Source organism: Echiichthys vipera, assembly GCF_963691815.1.
Source record: "Echiichthys vipera genome assembly, chromosome: X".
In the NCBI taxonomy this organism is placed as follows: domain Eukaryota; kingdom Metazoa; phylum Chordata; class Actinopteri; order Perciformes; family Trachinidae; genus Echiichthys; species Echiichthys vipera.
Genome location: NC_139825.1, coordinates 1,519,825 through 1,539,202, shown reverse-complemented (window position 1 = coordinate 1,539,202; position 19,378 = coordinate 1,519,825). Strand labels below are relative to the sequence as shown.

The 19,378-nt window shown below is 43.1% G+C and overlaps 1 protein-coding gene across 3 annotated transcripts in view; it reads right to left on the bottom strand.

Annotated features, from left to right (window-relative positions):
* Nucleotides 1-19,378, bottom strand: part of plxnb1b (plexin b1b) — a 192,933-nt gene that overhangs the window by 13,801 nt on the left and 159,754 nt on the right. For all 3 annotated transcript variants that reach the window (XM_083939246.1, XM_083939248.1, XM_083939247.1), the window contains 18 exons: nucleotides 18,710-18,844; nucleotides 18,458-18,580; nucleotides 18,215-18,308; nucleotides 17,300-17,466; nucleotides 13,208-13,359; nucleotides 12,913-13,018; nucleotides 12,547-12,683; nucleotides 12,128-12,304; nucleotides 11,785-12,016; nucleotides 11,300-11,539; nucleotides 4,697-4,876; nucleotides 4,187-4,335; nucleotides 3,842-3,942; nucleotides 3,491-3,708; nucleotides 3,229-3,407; nucleotides 2,983-3,049; nucleotides 318-464; nucleotides 17-182 (listed from right to left, as the gene is read on the bottom strand). In XM_083939246.1, the coding sequence (XP_083795372.1) occupies nucleotides 17-182; nucleotides 318-464; nucleotides 2,983-3,049; nucleotides 3,229-3,407; nucleotides 3,491-3,708; nucleotides 3,842-3,942; nucleotides 4,187-4,335; nucleotides 4,697-4,876; nucleotides 11,300-11,539; nucleotides 11,785-12,016; nucleotides 12,128-12,304; nucleotides 12,547-12,683; nucleotides 12,913-13,018; nucleotides 13,208-13,359; nucleotides 17,300-17,466; nucleotides 18,215-18,308; nucleotides 18,458-18,580; nucleotides 18,710-18,844 (2,770 nt within the window). The remainder of the gene's footprint in view (nucleotides 1-16; nucleotides 183-317; nucleotides 465-2,982; nucleotides 3,050-3,228; nucleotides 3,408-3,490; nucleotides 3,709-3,841; nucleotides 3,943-4,186; nucleotides 4,336-4,696; nucleotides 4,877-11,299; nucleotides 11,540-11,784; nucleotides 12,017-12,127; nucleotides 12,305-12,546; nucleotides 12,684-12,912; nucleotides 13,019-13,207; nucleotides 13,360-17,299; nucleotides 17,467-18,214; nucleotides 18,309-18,457; nucleotides 18,581-18,709; nucleotides 18,845-19,378) is intronic.

Below are 19,378 nucleotides of genomic sequence, written 5' to 3'. Positions count from 1 at the left end.
GTATATGGATTCTCACCGAGGTCCAGTGAGTCTGCATGGGGTCGGTGGGAGAAGGAGGTGCCCTTGTACACCTGATCCAGCAGCTTCTCCTTCACCTGGGTGATGGTGTCACAGTCGAGCACTTTGGAGGGTAGCGGCTGGCTCTCGTTCACCCCTCCCCCATGCGCCAAAACATTCAGAGTCTGCAGGAGAAGAAAGAAAGAGGGTGAGAGAAGGAAAGAGGAAATAACAGAACTTTCTGAAGGTCATGGTGGAAGTCTGGGATTATTTAATTAGATGCAAATGATCCTTTGGTGTGAAGTCAGAGTTGTGCTCACCAGGGTCTTGTACTCAACGTCCTCTCGCAGCAGTCGGTTGTCATTGAGGGTGTACTTGGCCTTGCCCGTCACAGCATCCACTGGTCCTTTATCTACCTGGTGCTTAATGGCCCTGAACAGCATGTAGAGGGACTCCCCCGCTGAGTCCTACACACACACACACACACACGCACACGCACACGCGCACGCGCACACGCACACGCACACGCACACACAGTGTTGCCCCCATGAATCTTGGTTTTAATGTGTTTCCACTGTAGCAGGTTGCCTGAATGCTCTTTTGTTAGCGTGCCAGTCAGTGTTTAATCACACAATTTAATGGTTAGGTTTGTGTTGAAAGGTCAATCCCCACATGGATAAATTAATCAGTGTTAAAAGGCATTAAATAACACAAGAGAGAAGAATCACAATTATAAGAGCAATGATCAGAGCCACAATGCAAACTCAGTTTAAATCAGTGTATTGCACAACGAGCTACACACATCATCAGAAAATGTCTTTTAAATAATTGTCTAAAAGGTCCAAATAATTTTCTCCAACAGAAATAGTCCAAAGTTAAATCCAAAATCACTTTATGTTTTCAAGTACAACGCAATAAAGAAAGAATTTCAGTTTGTTTAATTCTGTTTTAGTTGTTTTTCATGTAGGAGTGAATCGTCTTCTCAAACAAAGTTAGAGTTAGAGTTTTTATCCAATCATTATTCAGCTATCATGTGTTGCCAGGGTCCCTAATCTGCCCTTACGCCTTCAGAAGCAAGAGTGCAGGCGCATGGTAGCTTAAAGTCAATGATAACGGACCTGTGGCATTAACCAATCAGCGTCAAGTTGGGTTCACTGGCGCCTGCTAGCAGGCCTACAGCGTCATCGCGTGCACGTCTTTTGATTGGATACACGCTAGAGAGAGGCAGAGCTATGCAAAGCAGACCTGAGCACAAATGTCAATGTGATAAACGAAATAGGGACATTTCTTATTTGTGTAGCGCGACAAGTTGTTTTAGTTTTTTTCAACCCACAATGGCTGAAGGAGGCGAAGATAACGATTTGATCGCAGATTTAATTACAACGCCATTCTCTAGAAAAACTTTTCAAGATAAGCTAGACACTGTAAAGAGAGGCCGTCCGACCCGATGCTAGCAAGCCTGACTCAGCATTATTCAAACACACTTGATCTGAATGAGTACAAAGCACTTTGTTTTATTAGATTTGTATGCCTTTTCCCTATTTTATTTAGTAATGTTAAATAAATATTAAAAACCTAAGTTGGCAAATATTCTGTAAATTGTTTATTTTTCAGTGAACTGTGTGTGTGTGTGCGTCAAACATATTTCTATGACACTGCGGGTTTGTGTGTGATGATGCGCTGTTTGGTGAACACACTTGTTAAAGCTCATCGCTGTAGTGTTGGTGGACTTCATACAACTTTGTATTATACCTTAAAAGCCTTTTATTGTTTTCTGAAATGATGCCTTTGTGTGATAAATGGCGTGTGAGCCCGTGGTGGAATACATGGAGCAAATGAACGCGACAGTACAGCTTATAGTTGAGTTACTTTTTCTCGCAACTGCAAGATATAGAGCTGTTCTATAGGAAAGGGATCCTTAAATGATGCTATTCAGAAAATACAATTACATCACATTTACTTGACTTTCAAGGGGGCGGGGCGTGCCCCTAATATAATGATAGGGGATACAATGCACATACATGGAAAACTGGACTTTATATTTTCATGAGAACTTCTTTAATTATCTAATTAAGATTGGTGGACACAACACTTTTTCAACATCATTCCCTGTGCATGGGGACATTTCCCTTGGCACTTCACAGATGTCAGGACTTTGACCCTTGGACTGCAGATTTATCTGCTGTTTCAAAGTTCCACTGGAAAATAACTAAAGGGATACATTACTTTTCAGATATTACGAAGTATAGTGGCCTCATGACTTTCCAAGAACTAACATATACATGCTATTCACCGCTTCATATTTCTTTTATTATTTATTTATTTTTATTTATTATTATTTAAGTTTTATTTATTATTTATTTAATGTGTACTACAGCGTTTTTATCCAGTTTCACTGGTTTCCTGTGGACGCAGATATTTCTTGAGTCGAGGCCGTGTGACCGGAAAACTTATTAAGAACGAAGGTACTTTTCGATCGTGTGGACGTACACTCAGCCTCTTAAAAGTCCTTTGTTTTATGAATAACATATCTTTACCAGGATCTAGTCTTATCTATGAGGGTAAATTCTTAGAAAACAGAATTGTCTTAGAATTTGGTCACTAGGAGCATCTCTTTGTATGAGGAAGCTTTATAAGTATGGAAGGAAGTAAGAAATATGTGATGCTAAGCTAATCAGCTGCTGGCTCCAGCCTCATATTTAGGGCACAGGTGAAAGAATTGGATGTTGGCAAAGGCTTTTTTAATTTTCTTCCTTACATGTCAATCCGTTGTATGAATAGTGTACTGTCTGAAGGGTGTGCAATCTAATAAAGGAGAAAAAAGTGTGTTCTTCTCAAAAGAACAATACATGTCTTACTCATGGACTCACCACCAACACAGATATAAAAACAAGAGTGTCACCAATATTTTTTACTGCAATGAAATTTGATTGTGCAGTTATGGCAGTAATATAAAATCCTTTCACGTCATGTGTGTTGACTGACCCTGAGGAAAGCGTAAAGGCAGATGGACATCCAGTTGGTCAACAGCTTCTCCACCACCGTCTCTGTTCTGCAGAGACAACACACACATTTTGAAATACTTCCAAGCATCTTAAACATGTGGTTCTTATACCTGTTTCAATAATTTACCCACTTTGATTGGTAGAAAAGAAAAAAAAGACTATATAAAGAACAACAATATAGTAACAACTTTGTAACTGAAAATGACACTCTCCTCCTCTTTCTTACCGTCGCAGCATCAGTTTGGGGTTCTTAGCCACATACTGCTCCACCAGGTCGTTGAGGAGAGTTTTGAGGATGTCAGTGAAATACTCCAGTTTACCGTGCAGCGACACAGTCAGCAGGGAGGCCACGTAAGCCCTGTCTCTGGGAGAGAACGTCCGCTGGCTCTCCAGAGTGAGAATGAACTGAGAGGAAGAGAAGAGAGGAAAATGATCCTTCTGCTCAACATGAAGGTATCGTGTTAAAGCCTCACTCTGGCGATGACTACCTTGGTGAGAAAGAGTTTGCTGTTAAGCAGATTGGACAGCTGCACCAGACCCTGCTCCACCGTCTGCCTCCGACACTCCTGAACGTCTAGATCTCGCCTCAGTGGGGACTCCCGGTGGCCAGGGAAGAAAATACGCTCAGCATACCTCCGGTAGTCAAGGAAAGGGATGCCAGAGCCCACCAGGTCGCTGGACATGTCCATCATCTCTGTCATCAGGTCTGAGTTAGGGGGGATGGGGGGGGGGGGGGGTTTGATCCAGGAGGATAGATGTAATGGGATCATGTCATAGTGTGAGGCCAGAGTGAAAACACAGTGGATCTGTTGGCCTGACTAACTAAAATATACTTTTACCTGTGAACTCTTTCTTGCAGCGGTCTCTCACACTGGTTTCCAGATTCTCCAGTTGGATCTGGACCTTCTTGTAGTCTCTCAGAGCCTGCTTACTTTTTCTCCTGTCAAAGAGGGTCAGGCAGGGATGGAAAAGAGGGTTTCTTACACATTTACCTCATGATCTTTTAATGTTGTTAATTATCATGCTCTAATTAGTTCTGAATACCATCAACACATTGCTTGATAGCAGTAATAATCTCCGCAGGCTTTCTTCAATTTACCGAATTGATCAGATTATGTGTAATTATTTTTTCTATACCAAGTACACAGTAAAAATGTACAGAAACATGCGGTCCACCCACTGACCTGTAAATGAGCACAATGATAAGGACGATGAGGGCAACTATGGACGCCCCAACCCCAACCCCAATTTGAGCCTCCAGGGGAAAGGTGGAAAGGACGAGGTTGTCATACTGAACTTTACCCAGGGAGAAGTTCAGGTTTCCCATTTGGACCTGAAACACACGCACGCACCGCACGCACCGCACGCATCGCACCGCACGCACGCACACACAGACACACACACACACACACACACACACAGACACACACACACACACACACACACACACACACACACACACACACACACACACACACACACACACACACACACACACACACACACACACACACACACACACACACACACACACACACACACACACACACACACACACACACACACACACACACACACACACACACACACACACACACACACACACACACACACACGCGCACAGGTCAGGTGCTCACACAGTCCCACCCTCTTTGATGATTGTGTGGGGTTTTAAAGTGAAAGCTCGGACTCACTGTGAATTCAGGCAGATTGTCGGAGCCCTCCCGTTTCTTGCTGTTAGGTCCTGGTGCAGGCTGCTGAGGTGGCGGCTCGCAGTACAGATGGTTTCTGGTCAGGGTCTTAACAGCACACACACCCTCGCCAACCAACACTACCACCTCGTCCTTAGTGATGGCCAGGTCCAGGTTTTCCCCCTGAGAACACATGGAGATTGAACTTCTACTTTCTCTTTTAGTACTTTCACCTCCAGTTCTTGTTTCCCCTTTTCTTGGAAAATTTCCAGTTCATACGAAAAAAGATCAAAATTACAGATCAGACTTAATTTATTCTTAAATACTGTTGTTTTTTTTACTGTTCATAATTTGATAGAATATCCACCGTGGCTATACCACTGCTGTACTAACATGTTTTTTAAATAACCAAGGCACTTCAACAAAAACCTTTATTTTGTGAAAAAAAGCAGTGGTCAAAATTAGAGAACAATAACCATTGTGTCAGATGAGAAGATTTCAACAATGTTTTCTTCTATAGGATTCAAAAATGTACAGGAAGTATAGAGGCCATCTGCACCCACAGGACATCACTAGTTTCTCACACTTTTCTTGTTTGATCTGGGTCCATTCTGACTCACTGTCTTCCGGAGTTCACTAACTTGAGTGGGTTTCTTAGACATTACTTTACTCTGTTTTACAGTGTGACAGGGGACATTGTCTTCATGACAATTGCAGCTGATTGGGAGACAATTGCAGCAATAGCATGTTGCTGAAGTAGGTTCACATAAACATTTGCATTCACCCTGCCATGTAGCTGTACAAGAGGCCCAACTCCTGCTGCAGAAAACATCCCCAAACCAGGACACTTCCTCCTCCAAATGGAACTGACTTCTTTACACACTTTGGGTTCAGTCTTTCCTCAGTCCTACCCCGAACATAATGTTTCCCATCAGACCCAAATAAACTGAACGTCCTCTCATCACTGAAGTGCACTCTGGACCAGTTGTCCTCTGTCCACACAACATGCTCCGCAGCAAAGCAAGTCTAGCCTTTTATTCTTTCTGCTGATGAGAGGTTTGGTCACTGCAGAGTGGGCTTTCATTCCAAAAAGTCTTAATAGGCGAGACACTGTGCAGAGACAGATCCTTGTCCTGTTCAGGACTGAATATATGACGCAGGCCTATTAATAAACCCTAAACCTAAACTAAATTATAATTTATTTGAAAGTCTTGTTCTTAGTCTTTCACACTCAACCAGGAAAACTGTGTAGCCAATTATACTTGTTATAGTGTACCGGGCTCCCGGTCCCTACTCTGAATTTCTATCTGAATTCTCAGAGTTTCTGTCAAATTTAGTCCTTAAAACTGATAAAGTAATCATTGTAGGAGATTTTAATATTCATGTGGACGTTGTTAATAATAGCCTTAGTATTGCGTTTATCTCTCTACTAGATTCGTTTGGTTTTAGTCAGTGTGTACATAAACCTCACTGTTTTAATCACACCCTCGACCTTGTTTTGGCTTATGGTGTGGAAATCAATAACTTAATAGTCTTTCCACAGAATCCTATTTTATCAGACCATTATTTAATAACTTTTGAATTCATATTACAGGACTACTCACCTCTGGGCAAAAGTTTCTACACCAGATGTTTATCTGATAGTGCTGTGACTAAATTTAAGGAAGCGATTCCTTCTGCATTTAATTTAATGCCTTATCCTAATATTCCAGATTCCTGCACCATCGTTTGTCTCACTGAAATTGATCATTTTGTTGACAGTGTTGCAGGTTCACTACGAACAACACTCGACTCTGTTGCTCCGTTAAAAAAGAAGATAATGAAACAGAGGAAGTTAGCTCTGGGTATAACCCACAGACTCGTGAACTAAAACAAATATCGCGAAAATTAGAAAGTAAATGGCGCTCTACTAAATTGGAGGAATCTCACTTAGCTTGGCATGAAAGTCTAAAGATATATAGGAAGGCCCTCCGTAATGCCAGAGCAGCCTATTACTCATCTTTATTAGAGGAGAATAAGAATAATCCTAGATTTCTTTTCAGCACTGTAGCCAGGCTGACAGAGAGCCACAGCTCTATTGAGCCATGTATTCCTATAACCCTCAGTAGTAACGACTTCATGACCTTCTTTAATGACAAAATTATAACTATTAGAGACAAAATCAACTCGCTTGGCACCAATTTTTCTTTAAAACCCAGAAACCTTAGAAACTGTACGACTTGATATATTCTTGGACTGCTTTTCTACAGTTGACCTTAACACATTTACCTTTACTATTTCAGCATCAAAGCCCTCTACTTGTCTCCTAGACTCTATTCCAACTAGGTTACTTAAAGAGGTGCTACCTTTAGTTGACACTCCTGTATTAGATATGATTAACATGTCTTGATCAGCAGGTTATGTACCACAGTCTTTTAAAGTAGCTGTAATTAAACCTCTTCTTAAAAAGCCCAGTCTCGATCCTGAGGTACTAGCTAACTATAGACCTATATCTAACCTTCCTTTTCTCTCTAAGATCCTTGAGAAATTAGTCGCCAATCAGCTGTGCGACTTTTTACATAATAATGAGTTACTTGAGGACTTCCAGTCAGGATTTAGAGTGAATCATAGCACTGAGACAGCACTGGTAAAAATTACTAACGACCTTCTTATAGCTTCAGACAAAGGACTTGTCTCTGTGCTTGTTTTACTAGATCTTAGTGCTGCCTTCGACACTATTGACCATCGAATCCTGCTACAGAGACTAGAGCATCTGATCGGCATTAAAGGAACTGCACTGAGCTGGTTTAAGTCTTATTTATCAGATAGATCTCAGTTTGTACATGTTAACGACAAATCCTCCATGCACACTAAAATTAGTCACGGAGTCTCACAGGGCTCTGTCCTTGGACCGATTCTATTCTCCTTATATATGCTTCCCTTAGGAAATATTATAAGGAAGCACTCCATAAATTTTCATTGTTATGCTCAAGTTGGTCCAAAATGCTGCAGCTCGTGTACTAACAAAAACAAATCGAAGAGAACATATTTCTCCTGTATTAGCCTCTTTGCACTGGCTACCTGTAAAATCTAGAATAAAATTTAAAATCCTTCTTCTTACCTATAAAGCTCTTATTGGTCAGGCTCCGTTGTATCTTAAAGAGCTCATAGTACTGTATCACCCGACTAGATTGCTGCGCTCTGAAAATGCAGGGCTACTTGTCGTTCCTAGAGTCTCCAAAAATAGAAGGGGAGGCAGAGCCTTCAGCTACCAAGCTCCTCTCTTGTGGGACCAACTCCCAAGTGTTTTTCGGGAGGCAGACACTGTCCCCATATTTAAGAGTAAACTTAAAACTTTCCTTTTTGATAAAGCTTACAGCTAGGGCTCACGAGCCCTCAGCTATGTTGACGTTGTTATTCTTAAAGCTGCGTTTGTTCAGCCTAATGATGCTGCTATAAGCCTAGTCTGCCGGGGGATATTACTTTTCCTAATACTCTGAGCTTCTCTCCTCTCTGTCTATGTCATTCATGTCTCATCAATGCATGTTACTAATTCAACTTCTTCCCCCGAGTTGTTTGTGCTTTGTCATCTTGGAGTTCTCTGCTGATCGTGGTTGTGCCTACTGCCGTGGTCCTGTGGATCTCTGCTAATGGTGGTAGTGCCTGCTGCCTTGGTCCTGTGTATCAGGTCCCTGCTAATGGTGGTAGTGCCTGCTGCCTTGGTCCTGTGTATCAGGTCCCTGCTGATGGTGGTGGTGCCTGCTGCCGTGGTCCTGTGTGCTGGTCTCGGCTGATGGTGGTGGTGCCTGTTGCCGTGGTCCTGTGGTCCTGTGTGCAGGTCTCTGCCAATGGTGTCGGTGCCTGCTGCCGTGGTCCTGTGTGTAGGTCTCTGCTGATCGTGGCGGTGCCTGCAGCCGTGGTCCTGCATGATGCTTCCTGCTACTTCAATAACTATTAGTCATTTATTCTGTCACTAGTCTTATAAATTATAAAATTTGTAGCCATAAAAACACCATCAGTGACTGCCATAACATGTGGGTCATGTTCACATTACTATAGATATTGTTATAGTTACTGTTACTCGCTGGCTGCTTGCATCTCTGGAAGTGTGTCAGTCTCTCTGTCTTTTGTCTATCTTTGTGTTTCTCTCTTTCTCTCTCCTTTTCTTCCTCCCCAACCGGTCAAGACAGATGGCCGTCCTCCACAGGGCTGGGTCTGTCTGACGTTCCTGCCTGTTAAAGGGAAGGTTTTTGTTGCCACCGTACTCATTGGGGGAATCGTTGGGTCTATGCCTACTCTGTAAAGTGTCCTGAGATAACTTTTTTTATGATTTGGAACTATAAGTAAAATTGAATTGAATTGAATTGAATTGAATTGAATTGAACTGAATTGATTTGAATTGAACTGGAGACCAACTCCAGCTGCAGCATTGAACTGACTCCCCATTGAGAGTCTTCTCATTATCCTTACCTCTGGTGCACTTTTTTTACGTGGACGACCGGCTTTTTTGAGGGACTTGAATGAATCTGTGTTCAATATTCTTGAAATCACAGAGGAGCCTGTGAATATTCTCATTTGTCCAGGTCATCATTATTCCCGAAGCATTTTCAGTCAAAAGCAAATGGACTTGGTTATTTGTCTAGGAAGATGTTTCACCTCTCATCCAAGAGGCTTCATCAGTTCGTGTACGCATCTGACCAGGCTGGGACTGGTCCAACTAACTGGTGTGGAGATCCAGGTATTTAACCTTTCACAAGGCCGATGATGTCACTGGAACCCTTTGTGCTCCAAGTGCCAACGACCGTCGTTAGAGTGGCAGTCGTTGGTGGGAAGTAGGTTTCGACTTCTTTAGTGCTCTATTGAGTCTTAACGACAGTCGTTGGAGTCACAGGAGGCCATTTGTGAACAGTTGTTCTTTGAGGTTAGATTGTCGAATCTCCTGGGAAGGGATGAAAGGGCAGCACTGTAAATTGGAGATAAGTGGTGACCTCCTCTGTTTAGCGCTGGTTTCTCTACTTTTACATCGATGGCTTCTTTTACTTCTCTTTCACCATCTGTCCTCTCTGTCCGGGATGTGGACAGTGTTGTCATCAAAGGAGTGGGCTTTCTCCTTGAGATGTAAGTGGACAGCAGAGTCCAGGCCTGAGGAGTTAGCTGTCCTGTGTTGGGCCATGCATTTATGCAGTGGTTGTTTTTTTTCACCAATATAGAGATCTTTGCATTCCTCGTTGCATTGGACAATATAAACCAGATTGCTTTTGTTGGTGTGTGTGGTCTTCTGTCCTTGGGATGAACTAGTCTCTGTCTGAGTGTGTTACTGGGTTTGAAATACACAGGGATGCAGTGTTTGTTGAAGATCCTCCTGAGTTTCTCTGATACCCCAGCCACATACAGAATGACTGTTGTTTCAATTGTTTTCTTTTTCTTATTCAACCACTTTGGCTTTCTTTCTGAGTGTGAACGCCCAACCTCGCTGTGATGGCTGAGAGGGTCATCCCTTTGGCCTTCACCTGGACCACCTGCTGTCTCAGGGTTTCAGTCTCCTTAGAGCAGCTCACCATCTTTCAAAGTAACCAGGAGAGCTGCAGATGAATAGGGTTTGTCCAACAATGAAGTCAGTGTTCACCAGGTGCCAGATTAACACCAAATAACTGGGAGGGATCTGAAAGTGTTCTCTAATTTTGCTCACTGCTTTTTATTTTTAAATACATCTTTTTGTTGAAGTGCCTTGGTTATTTAAAAAAACATGCTAATTCAACAGTGGTATATACTCAGCTGATATTCTATCAAATTATGAACAATAAAAAACAACAGTTTTTCAGAAAATTCTGAAAATTCAGACAGTGACTTTAAAGGATGAGATTTAGCATTACTTGGTTCCAAAATGAAGATGAGCCACAATCCAAGCCTTTCAGCTAGCACTTTAATTCATAAATGTAATATAACAAAAATAAAGGGTAAATATTAACCATATATGCTGTTTATATTGCTTGTAATTGTGATGAAGTAAACATTTGTTGAGTGTTTTGACGTAAAATTGCTTGATTGTGTTCAATTTAAAACCCCAAAATGCAGCGGCTCCACCAGACCCACAAACACTGGCAATCATCCATCATCTGCAACCGCTTATCCCTTACGGGATCACAGGGGGCTGGAGCTGATCCAATGGTCAAGGCAAAGGGCCTCTTGGGATATTATTTAATGAATGTGTAGCTACCACGGATGATGCCACACCTGAGCCTACAAGCACACCGCATAAAGGAAGGGTAATATTGCTTAGAATATCAACTTTCCTGTATTCAAACCTAATGGACGTGTAATGCATTTTTATACTGTTATGGCGAATTCTACCTCCCACAGGTGTTAAGCCGTATCAAATTAATACTATTGATCCAAAATATGCGCTGGTAAAACCATTTCATTCATGGTTTCCCAGAAATAAAGTGTGGCAGTCTGCTGTTGTGTTGTGATGAATTGCTGTTGAATTGTGTGTATTGCTGTTGTGGTTTGCACTTCAGGGCCACCGTACAGGGGTACAAGTACCCCTGGTTGTGAATCACTGCATAAGATTAACTAACAACGCCACCACGGCTCTCTTTTACTGTCTATCAATGCCTATCATCTAACCTCCAGCTGGATGAAGCTGCCAGGGTTGTAGCGGTAGGCCTTCAGAGGGTCCTGCTGGTTCAGGGGTCGCAGGATGGGGTTGGGCTCATAGCTGAAGGCCTGGGGGTTCAGGCTACTGAAGTCAAAACGCAGGTTGTCCAGCAGAAACTCTGTGGTCACCTTTGACCCCCAGATGGAGTCCAACATAGGAGAGTGGCACAGGATCAGTGAAGAAGAGTTCACCTCACACCGCTCCATGAACTGATGAGACAGGGAGGGTGCAGGGAAGATGAAGATGTTTAGTAAAGGAAGCCACACACACACACACACACACACACACACACACACACACACACACACACACACACACACACACACACACACACACACACACACACACACACACACACACACACACACACACACACACACACACACACACACACACACACACACACACACACACACACACACACACACACACACACACACACACACACACCTACCTGTTTGACAGAGCAGAGTGGGTCTGCAGGACAGATAGGTTCAGGAACCATCCGTGCCGGCCTCCTCAAAGTCTTCTCCCCGTCCTCCCCCTTCTCTCCACTCCTCTTCCTCCTCCTTCGCATCCTCCTTTTATTCTGGCTGACTGACTCGAAGGGAGAGACGGTCACCACCATCCGGGGCTCCTGCACCACGTCCAGGTTGTGGCCCGACAAATAGATCAGCCGACCACCACTAAACAGACAGAAAAGGTTTACACTTCAAAGCACTTTTGGTTCCTAACAACTCTCTGAGTAGGGAACAAGAAAGGAAGGGTGAGAAATGAAGGTCAGGTCCCAGACTCACTCAAGGAAGCTCTTTGCTGGTGTGGCGTGTGTGATGTTGGGGTTGTGGGTGTAGCGGTAGGCTGAAGTGTGGAGGTGGCGCAGGCTGCTGCCATAATGCAGGGTTACCCGGTGATCTCCTGTCTTATTACTGCGACCTGTCACACACTGAACACTTGTCCTCTGCACCTCTGACACACTGAGGAGAGTAGAAACTGATTAATACATGATGTGATATTTCATTGACCCCAGAGATACATGTTTTTTTTCTATTCAACCACCCGACACAAGGAGGTTAAAGGTCACTGACAGGGAACATTGAATAAAAGTCTTTATGGTGAAAGAGGGAAATAGCAGCTTCTACATTAAACAACAGGCCATCATTCAACCAATAGATAATCTCGACCTATGTGTGTAAGGGTGTGTGAGAGAGAGTCTTACATTTTACAGGGCACCCCTCCCACAGTGATAGTGAGGTCAGAGGGAAGTCCTGTCAGCAAATTTCGGCCAATGATTGTCAGGGACGTTCCCCCCGCTTTGGGCCCCCTTTCAGGAGACACCCCCATCACAAATGGGTCCTGAGAGGGAGGAGAGGATGGGAGAAGAAGGCGGTTAGAACTGCATCAACCTAAATACATAAATCAATTCAAATAGAATTGAAAAGAATCATGAGAATTCTCATTTATTTGACTGTATTTCTCTAATTTGATGATATTTTTGCTGTATGCTTTATCTATTTGCTTCTGTAACGGGTCACCAAACCATTATCCGATCTACTATAATTACATCTAATCTAGCGTACTTTACCTGGTAGCTGAATGTCTGGCTGGACAGACCAAACTCTCCTCCGCTCACTTTGACAGACATATGGCCCACCTTCTCGCCTCCACTTGCTTTGGTCCTGCACACGATCCTGGAAGACAAACATCTCTCTTGGGATAGTTGTACATGTACCCTGGCAAAGTCATTAAGCTGGTAAGGGGATGATACTTTGTACCCGTATGCTTTTTTTGTAGTCTTTACTGAGAAATCTTCAACTGAAAATAAAAACAAGACGTCTACAGTTCTCCCCTATACCCCAGTTGCTGCAATATGTTTGTACCTTGAGGAGACCTCGTACAGGCTGGGGATGACAGTGCAGGGAATCCCGGCTACTGACACAGAGTGAAGGATGTCTTCAGCCTTCTGGCCCAGGTTGGAACCTGAGATGGTCACCACAGTGCCGCCTTCTAACACACCAGAGAGCGGATCAATCTGAGGGATGTCAGGAAAAGCTTAATTTAATAAGAAACATTCTGGATGCATGAGGTATGTCTTTATTTATGATTCATATGTGTAGGTGCAATCTGCATGCCACAGATGATTGTTAATTTCTGTGAACTCTGTTTGATTATGAGAAGGCCTCAGCCTGATCAAACAAAGGAAAAGACAAGGCCGAAAGCCTGTTTCTAGCCGCCTGGTTAGAAACAAAGGAAAGATGGTCACAACCAGGCCAACCCCTCCCCCACACAGTCCTCACACCGAGCAGTGAAAACCCTCCAAAGACCCCAAACTGTCTGTCCATTGGCTAACCTGACCCCTGGCTGATGACACCATGTCTATAAAACTGGAGGGCACCATTCTCCCTCTCGCTCTTCACTGGGATCTCTTTCTCTCGGATCTCCTCTTTCTTTTTCTGGATCCAGGGACAAGCTGCCAGCTGTCCCTAGGCCCTGAACATGGCCTAAATGGAGTAGGATCATCAGCCAGGTTAACCAACTGGTCACCAACCCAACTGAGGGGAACAAAGAGCGATCTGATTCAATTCAACTCAATTTTATTTATAGTGCCAAACGATAACAAAAGTTATCAGAGGACACTTTACAGAGTAGGTATAGACCACACTCTAAGACTTATCTATTATTTACATAGACCCAACAATTCCCCCGGTGAGTACAGTGCCAACGAAAACCTTCCCTATAACAGGCAGGAACGTGGAACAGACCCAGCTCTATGGAGGTTGGACATCTGTCTGCACCGGTTGGAGAGGAAGAAAAGCAAGGAACCATAAAAACAGTGACTATAGTGATAGCTTAAGCAATGTGAATATGACTTACAAGTTATGGCAGTTAATACTGCAGAACAGCAAGAAACAGGCACAGCTAGAGTGACAGAACATGACAATGATAATAATTATGGTGGTAAATATGAAGTTGAATTAGTTACATGCATTAATGAGACATAAATGATACAGACAGACAGGATAAAAGCTCTGAGAATCAGGAACAGTATTATCCCCCGGCAGAACAAAATTGTTGTGTTGTAAAAAAATAAAATTAAAATAAAATAACAAGGAAGCTTTTCCAAAGCCTTTGGTGGACAGCAGGGCAGTAAGTGGGCTATGGTCTGTGCGCAGTGTGAAGTGTCTTCCCCAATGGGGCCAACGCTCAGCTGAGAAGCATCAGTACATTTAAATTCTGCATTTTCCTCAAAAGAGCACAAAGGGGTTACACCACAGAAGCATAGCAGGGAATGAACTTTGCATACCACCCTGTGAGTAGGGCTGTGGCATCACGAGGGGGAGGAGCCTCTGTTATAGCAGTAACATGATCGGGGTTGGGACGGATGTTTGAAGCAGAGACAACGTAGCCCAAAAAAGAAAGTTCATTTTTCCTGAACAGGCACTTCTCTGCAATTAGTCTCAGTCCACTGTTGTTGGGTCGCTGCAGTACAGCTTTGAGTCGTGTCTCAAGCAGCAGTTTTTCTGCATCTCTCTGCGACACAATGTTCCTAATGTTAATTACGCAGGGGAAATATGCAGTCCTTGTTGTTAGTTTTATGTGAGAATCGAAGGACATATCCTGATCAAAAAAATAACACCCAGATTCCTTACTTTGGTGCTGGAGGACAACACAACATCATTCAGAGTAACAATATCTTAATTATCTGAGTTTAACATCAGAATCAGAATCAGTGATCAGTTTCTTCTGGTTTGATCAACAAATATAATTGTATCATCTGCATAACAACGAAAAATTATGGAGTGCTTCCTTATAATATTTCCTAAGGGAAGCATATATAAGGTGAATAGAATCGGTTCAAGGACAGAACCCTGTGGAACTCTGTGACTGACTTTAGTGTGCACTGAGGATTTGTCATTAACATGTACAAACTGAGATCTATCTGATAAATAAGACTTAAACCAGCTTAGTGCAGTTCCCTTAATGCCAATTAGGGCGCACTGACACTGTCCTTCCGCACCGCCCCGGGCTTTAGGGTACTTGTCCCCCCTCCCTCTCCGCCCGGGCCCCAGGCCCGTTTGTACTCACACTACCTGGGCCTCGTGCAAATGCTTCTTGCTGTCCATACGTCATCACGCCGTAACACGTCACATGCATTGATTGACGTCATCGCGATGCGTCGCTTTGTTTACAAATCTTTCCATAGACCTCAGAGTTTTTGTGCGTCTTGTCGACTGTTTTTGAATATTTTCATCGGCCCAAATCTGCAGTAAACACTCCACCTCCGCATCACACCAATGTGAACCTTTCGCCACCATTGTTGATTTTGTTGTTAAATGTCCGCGCATGGTCCGTCCTTCTATTTTCTATGTCTGAACAGGCGCACATAAATGACGTCAGAACCGCCGTCGTGCTCGTACACGTGTGCACAATCGTGCTCGTACATGTGCAAACTCGCTCTACAAAAGCCCACCTCTCCAGACGGGCCGTGGACGGCCAGCTGGCTGCAGTTATGCGCAGAGCGGGTGCACTCACACTGGTCAAACGCACTAGGCCTGACCCGAAAAACTGGTTTTGGCGCGGTGCGGAAGGACAGTGTGACTGCGCCCTTAGATGCTCCAGTCTCTGTAGCAGGATGCGATGGTCAATAGTGTTGAAGGCCGCACTAAGATCTAGTAAAACAAGTACAGAGAGTCCTTTGTCTGAAGCTATTAGAAGGTCGTTAGTAATTTTTTACCAGTGCTGTCTCAGTGCTATGCTTAGCTCTAAATCCTGACTGGAAGTTCTCAAATAACTCATTATTATGTGAAAAGTCACAGCTGATTGACTAATTTCTTGAGGAAGGTTAGATATAGGTCTTTAGTTGGCTAGAACCCTTGGATCAAGACTGGGCTTTTTAAGAAGAGGTTTAATTACAGCTACTTTAAAAGACTGTGGTCCATAACCTGCTGATAAAGACATGTTAATCATAACTAATACAGGGGTGCTAACTATAGGTAACACTTCTTTAAGTAACCTAGTTGGAACAGAGTCTAGGAGACAAGTAGAGGGCTTTGATCCGTAAATAGTATAGGTTAATTTGTTAAGGTCAACTGTAGAAAAGCAGTCCAAGTATATATCAGGTCGTACAGTTGTTTCTAAGGTTCCTGGGTTTGAAGAAAAATTGGTGCCAAGCGAGTTGATTTTGTCTCTAATAGTTATAATTTTTTCATTAAAGAAGGTCATGAAGTCGTTACTACTGAGGGTTATAGGAATACATGGCTCAATAGAGCTGTGGCTCGCTGTCAGCCTGGCTACAGTGCTGAAAAGAAATCTAGGATTGTTCTTATTCTCCTCTATTAAAGATGAGTAATAGGCTGCTCTGGCATTACGGAGGGCCTTCCTACATGTTTTTATTTGTAGTTTATATCAATATCAGAGTTTGTAGCTTAGTTAGTTTTATTGTGTTTTGTTTTTGCATTCATTAATGTGTTAATAAATGTTTGTGTTTACAATATGTTTATTTATTTTATATAACATAAAGATGAATGAGCCAGCCTCTACTAAGAAAATAACTTGTAAATCCTTCAACTGAGTAAACTATTACATTAATCGGTGTTCAACCCTTAATCAGTAGTTTAATATATTTTATGTGACTTTTATATTAGTTGTCACTCCGTCTGTGATGGTGGTGCCCCCGAGGAACTCTGGTTTAACTAGAGTCATTACTATCTATGATAATTATTGGTGATAGCTAATATTAATTGATGAACGATATGTTTATTGAGAATACTAAATCTCATAATCTGAACATGAGTCAAGGCCCTACATCTGTTAGTAACAATTTACTTCAGTTTCCAAACTGATAGTGAAGATTATTATTAGAATATTAGAATATACATTAGAATATAAAGTGTGATTATAAGCACCTCAAATATTGTGTTATGTGTTACCCACACACCCAAAATAAAGTCTGAACAAAGGTCAGTACTCACAGAGTGGATGACGGGGGCAGGGCATGTCTGCTGTACGGGTTCACTACAGGAGTCTGAATACAAGCAGCTGGCCTGAGCACCTCCACACCACACACAACCATACCTATGGTCAGCTGTGTGGCAGCGGCTGCAGTCTGAGCGGCCCACAGAGCAGTTGTATAGAGTCACTGAGGGCAGAAAAGACAGACAGAAAAACAGACAAGAGCGTCAGTCAATGTTTGATTGAGTAGACATTCAATGCGTTTACATGCGGTTTAAAAACCAGATTATAATCATGTTAAGGGCATACTCTAGTTTCTCAAACACCATGTAAGCACAATACCCCAGGTAAAATCTGAGTTGTCATACCCCTGTTAACACAACTAGAGAACTACTTTAGTAACTGGGGTATTCATGCATGTACACATCTTACCCGGAGTAATATCGGTTTTCCCATATGTGCGTGCACTAGGCATTATAACTCTCCCTCCCCACTCCGTGGCAGTGGTTTCTGAACCGGAAATAGAACAAACCAGGAAGGAACAGTGCCGAAAACAATGTGAAAAAAACAACAACAATAGAGCGTTACCTTTAAACCACGGGAGGACTTCACCACGGCAACTAACATCACTACCAAGAAGAGCTGTTTCTGTCATAATTCTGTCCAAAAGTCGTCCGGTAAACCGGAAAAAAAGCCGTATTCAGTCCAGCTGTATGTTGGCGGGGAGCCACCTACTGTACCGGAAGAAGAGTAATTTTCCCATTCAACCCCCTTTCATGTATACATGGGGAACTTCAATAATCCAATTATTTCCTTTACCAGGGAAGGACCATTTTCAAGTTACCGCTATGCATGAAAACACACTGACTGAGAGTCTTTGAAGAAAAGAGGATAATGGTCTTATGTTGGTTGCAAAGAGCCGAATGTGACCTCACCATAGAGATCCGGAGAGCTGTCCACATGGAAGGTGTCCCTCCTCTTCACATACACCATGGCATTGTATTCCTCCACTGGAGCAGAATATGTGTACTGGACAAACAAACTACTATTTGTTAAACTGTAACAATATCAGAGGTCAAAGTAGATTCACTGGATGGAAGTCCTTCACAGTTCCGCTGTGGTTTAGAGCTGTTTAGTTTTTGTCAAGTATTATAGAGAATGACTGCAATTTGACAGACCTGGTGTAGTTGACAGGTGATGTCAAAGTTTGATGGATTCATGTCATCAGTCTCCACGTAGGTGTCCACCACCACTGTCTGCCCCTCTATGACCAACACACATTCATAGTCCAGATCTGCATCCTGAACACACAAAGAGTGCTGGTGGGTGACAGGATTCATCAGCGAGGCTGAGAGAATTATCCTTCACATGTGTTGAGGGTGAGGCTAATTGAGTGTTTGGTGTGTGTGTATGTGTGTGTGTTTGTGTACCTGATAAAGGTGCAGGTTGCGGGCCAGTAAGGTGATCTTCCTCTCCACTTTGACAGGGAGCAGTGATGAACCCTGGACCTTCTCCACACAGGGACAAGCTGAGGAACCCCAGCTGACATAGGAGCCTTCGTCCCCCTGTTGCCCAATACACACACACAAAATATAAACACACAAACCCCCCCTTCCTCACTCTCTGCTTATGTGTACACTTACAGGCAGACACAGATAGACGCGCACGCGCACACACACACACACGCACACACACACACACGCACGCACGCACGCACGCACACACACACACACAAAAAATAAAATAAAAAATACTAATGTTAACCACTCACTCACACAGCTGTGTGGTGGAAGAGTTGGAAATGTTCTAATTATAGATGCTTAAACGGCACTAAGCTGGAGGCAGTTATCTTAAAGGAGAACTCCACTGGTTTTAGTACAAACGTTTTTAATGTCTCCAAAGGGGGCTGTGTGATGTCACTTGAGTCAGTATGAGTTTAAGACTACCAGTTTGAAAAGTATAGGAATCTGGGGGTGTGGAGTTATGGCCAAAATACATGTGGTTCATACACGGTGTGACGGAGCTGCAGCATCCATTATATCCATCTGAAGCTGCTATATGGACCACAGAAGCCTCACACACACGCCATACTCCATTTT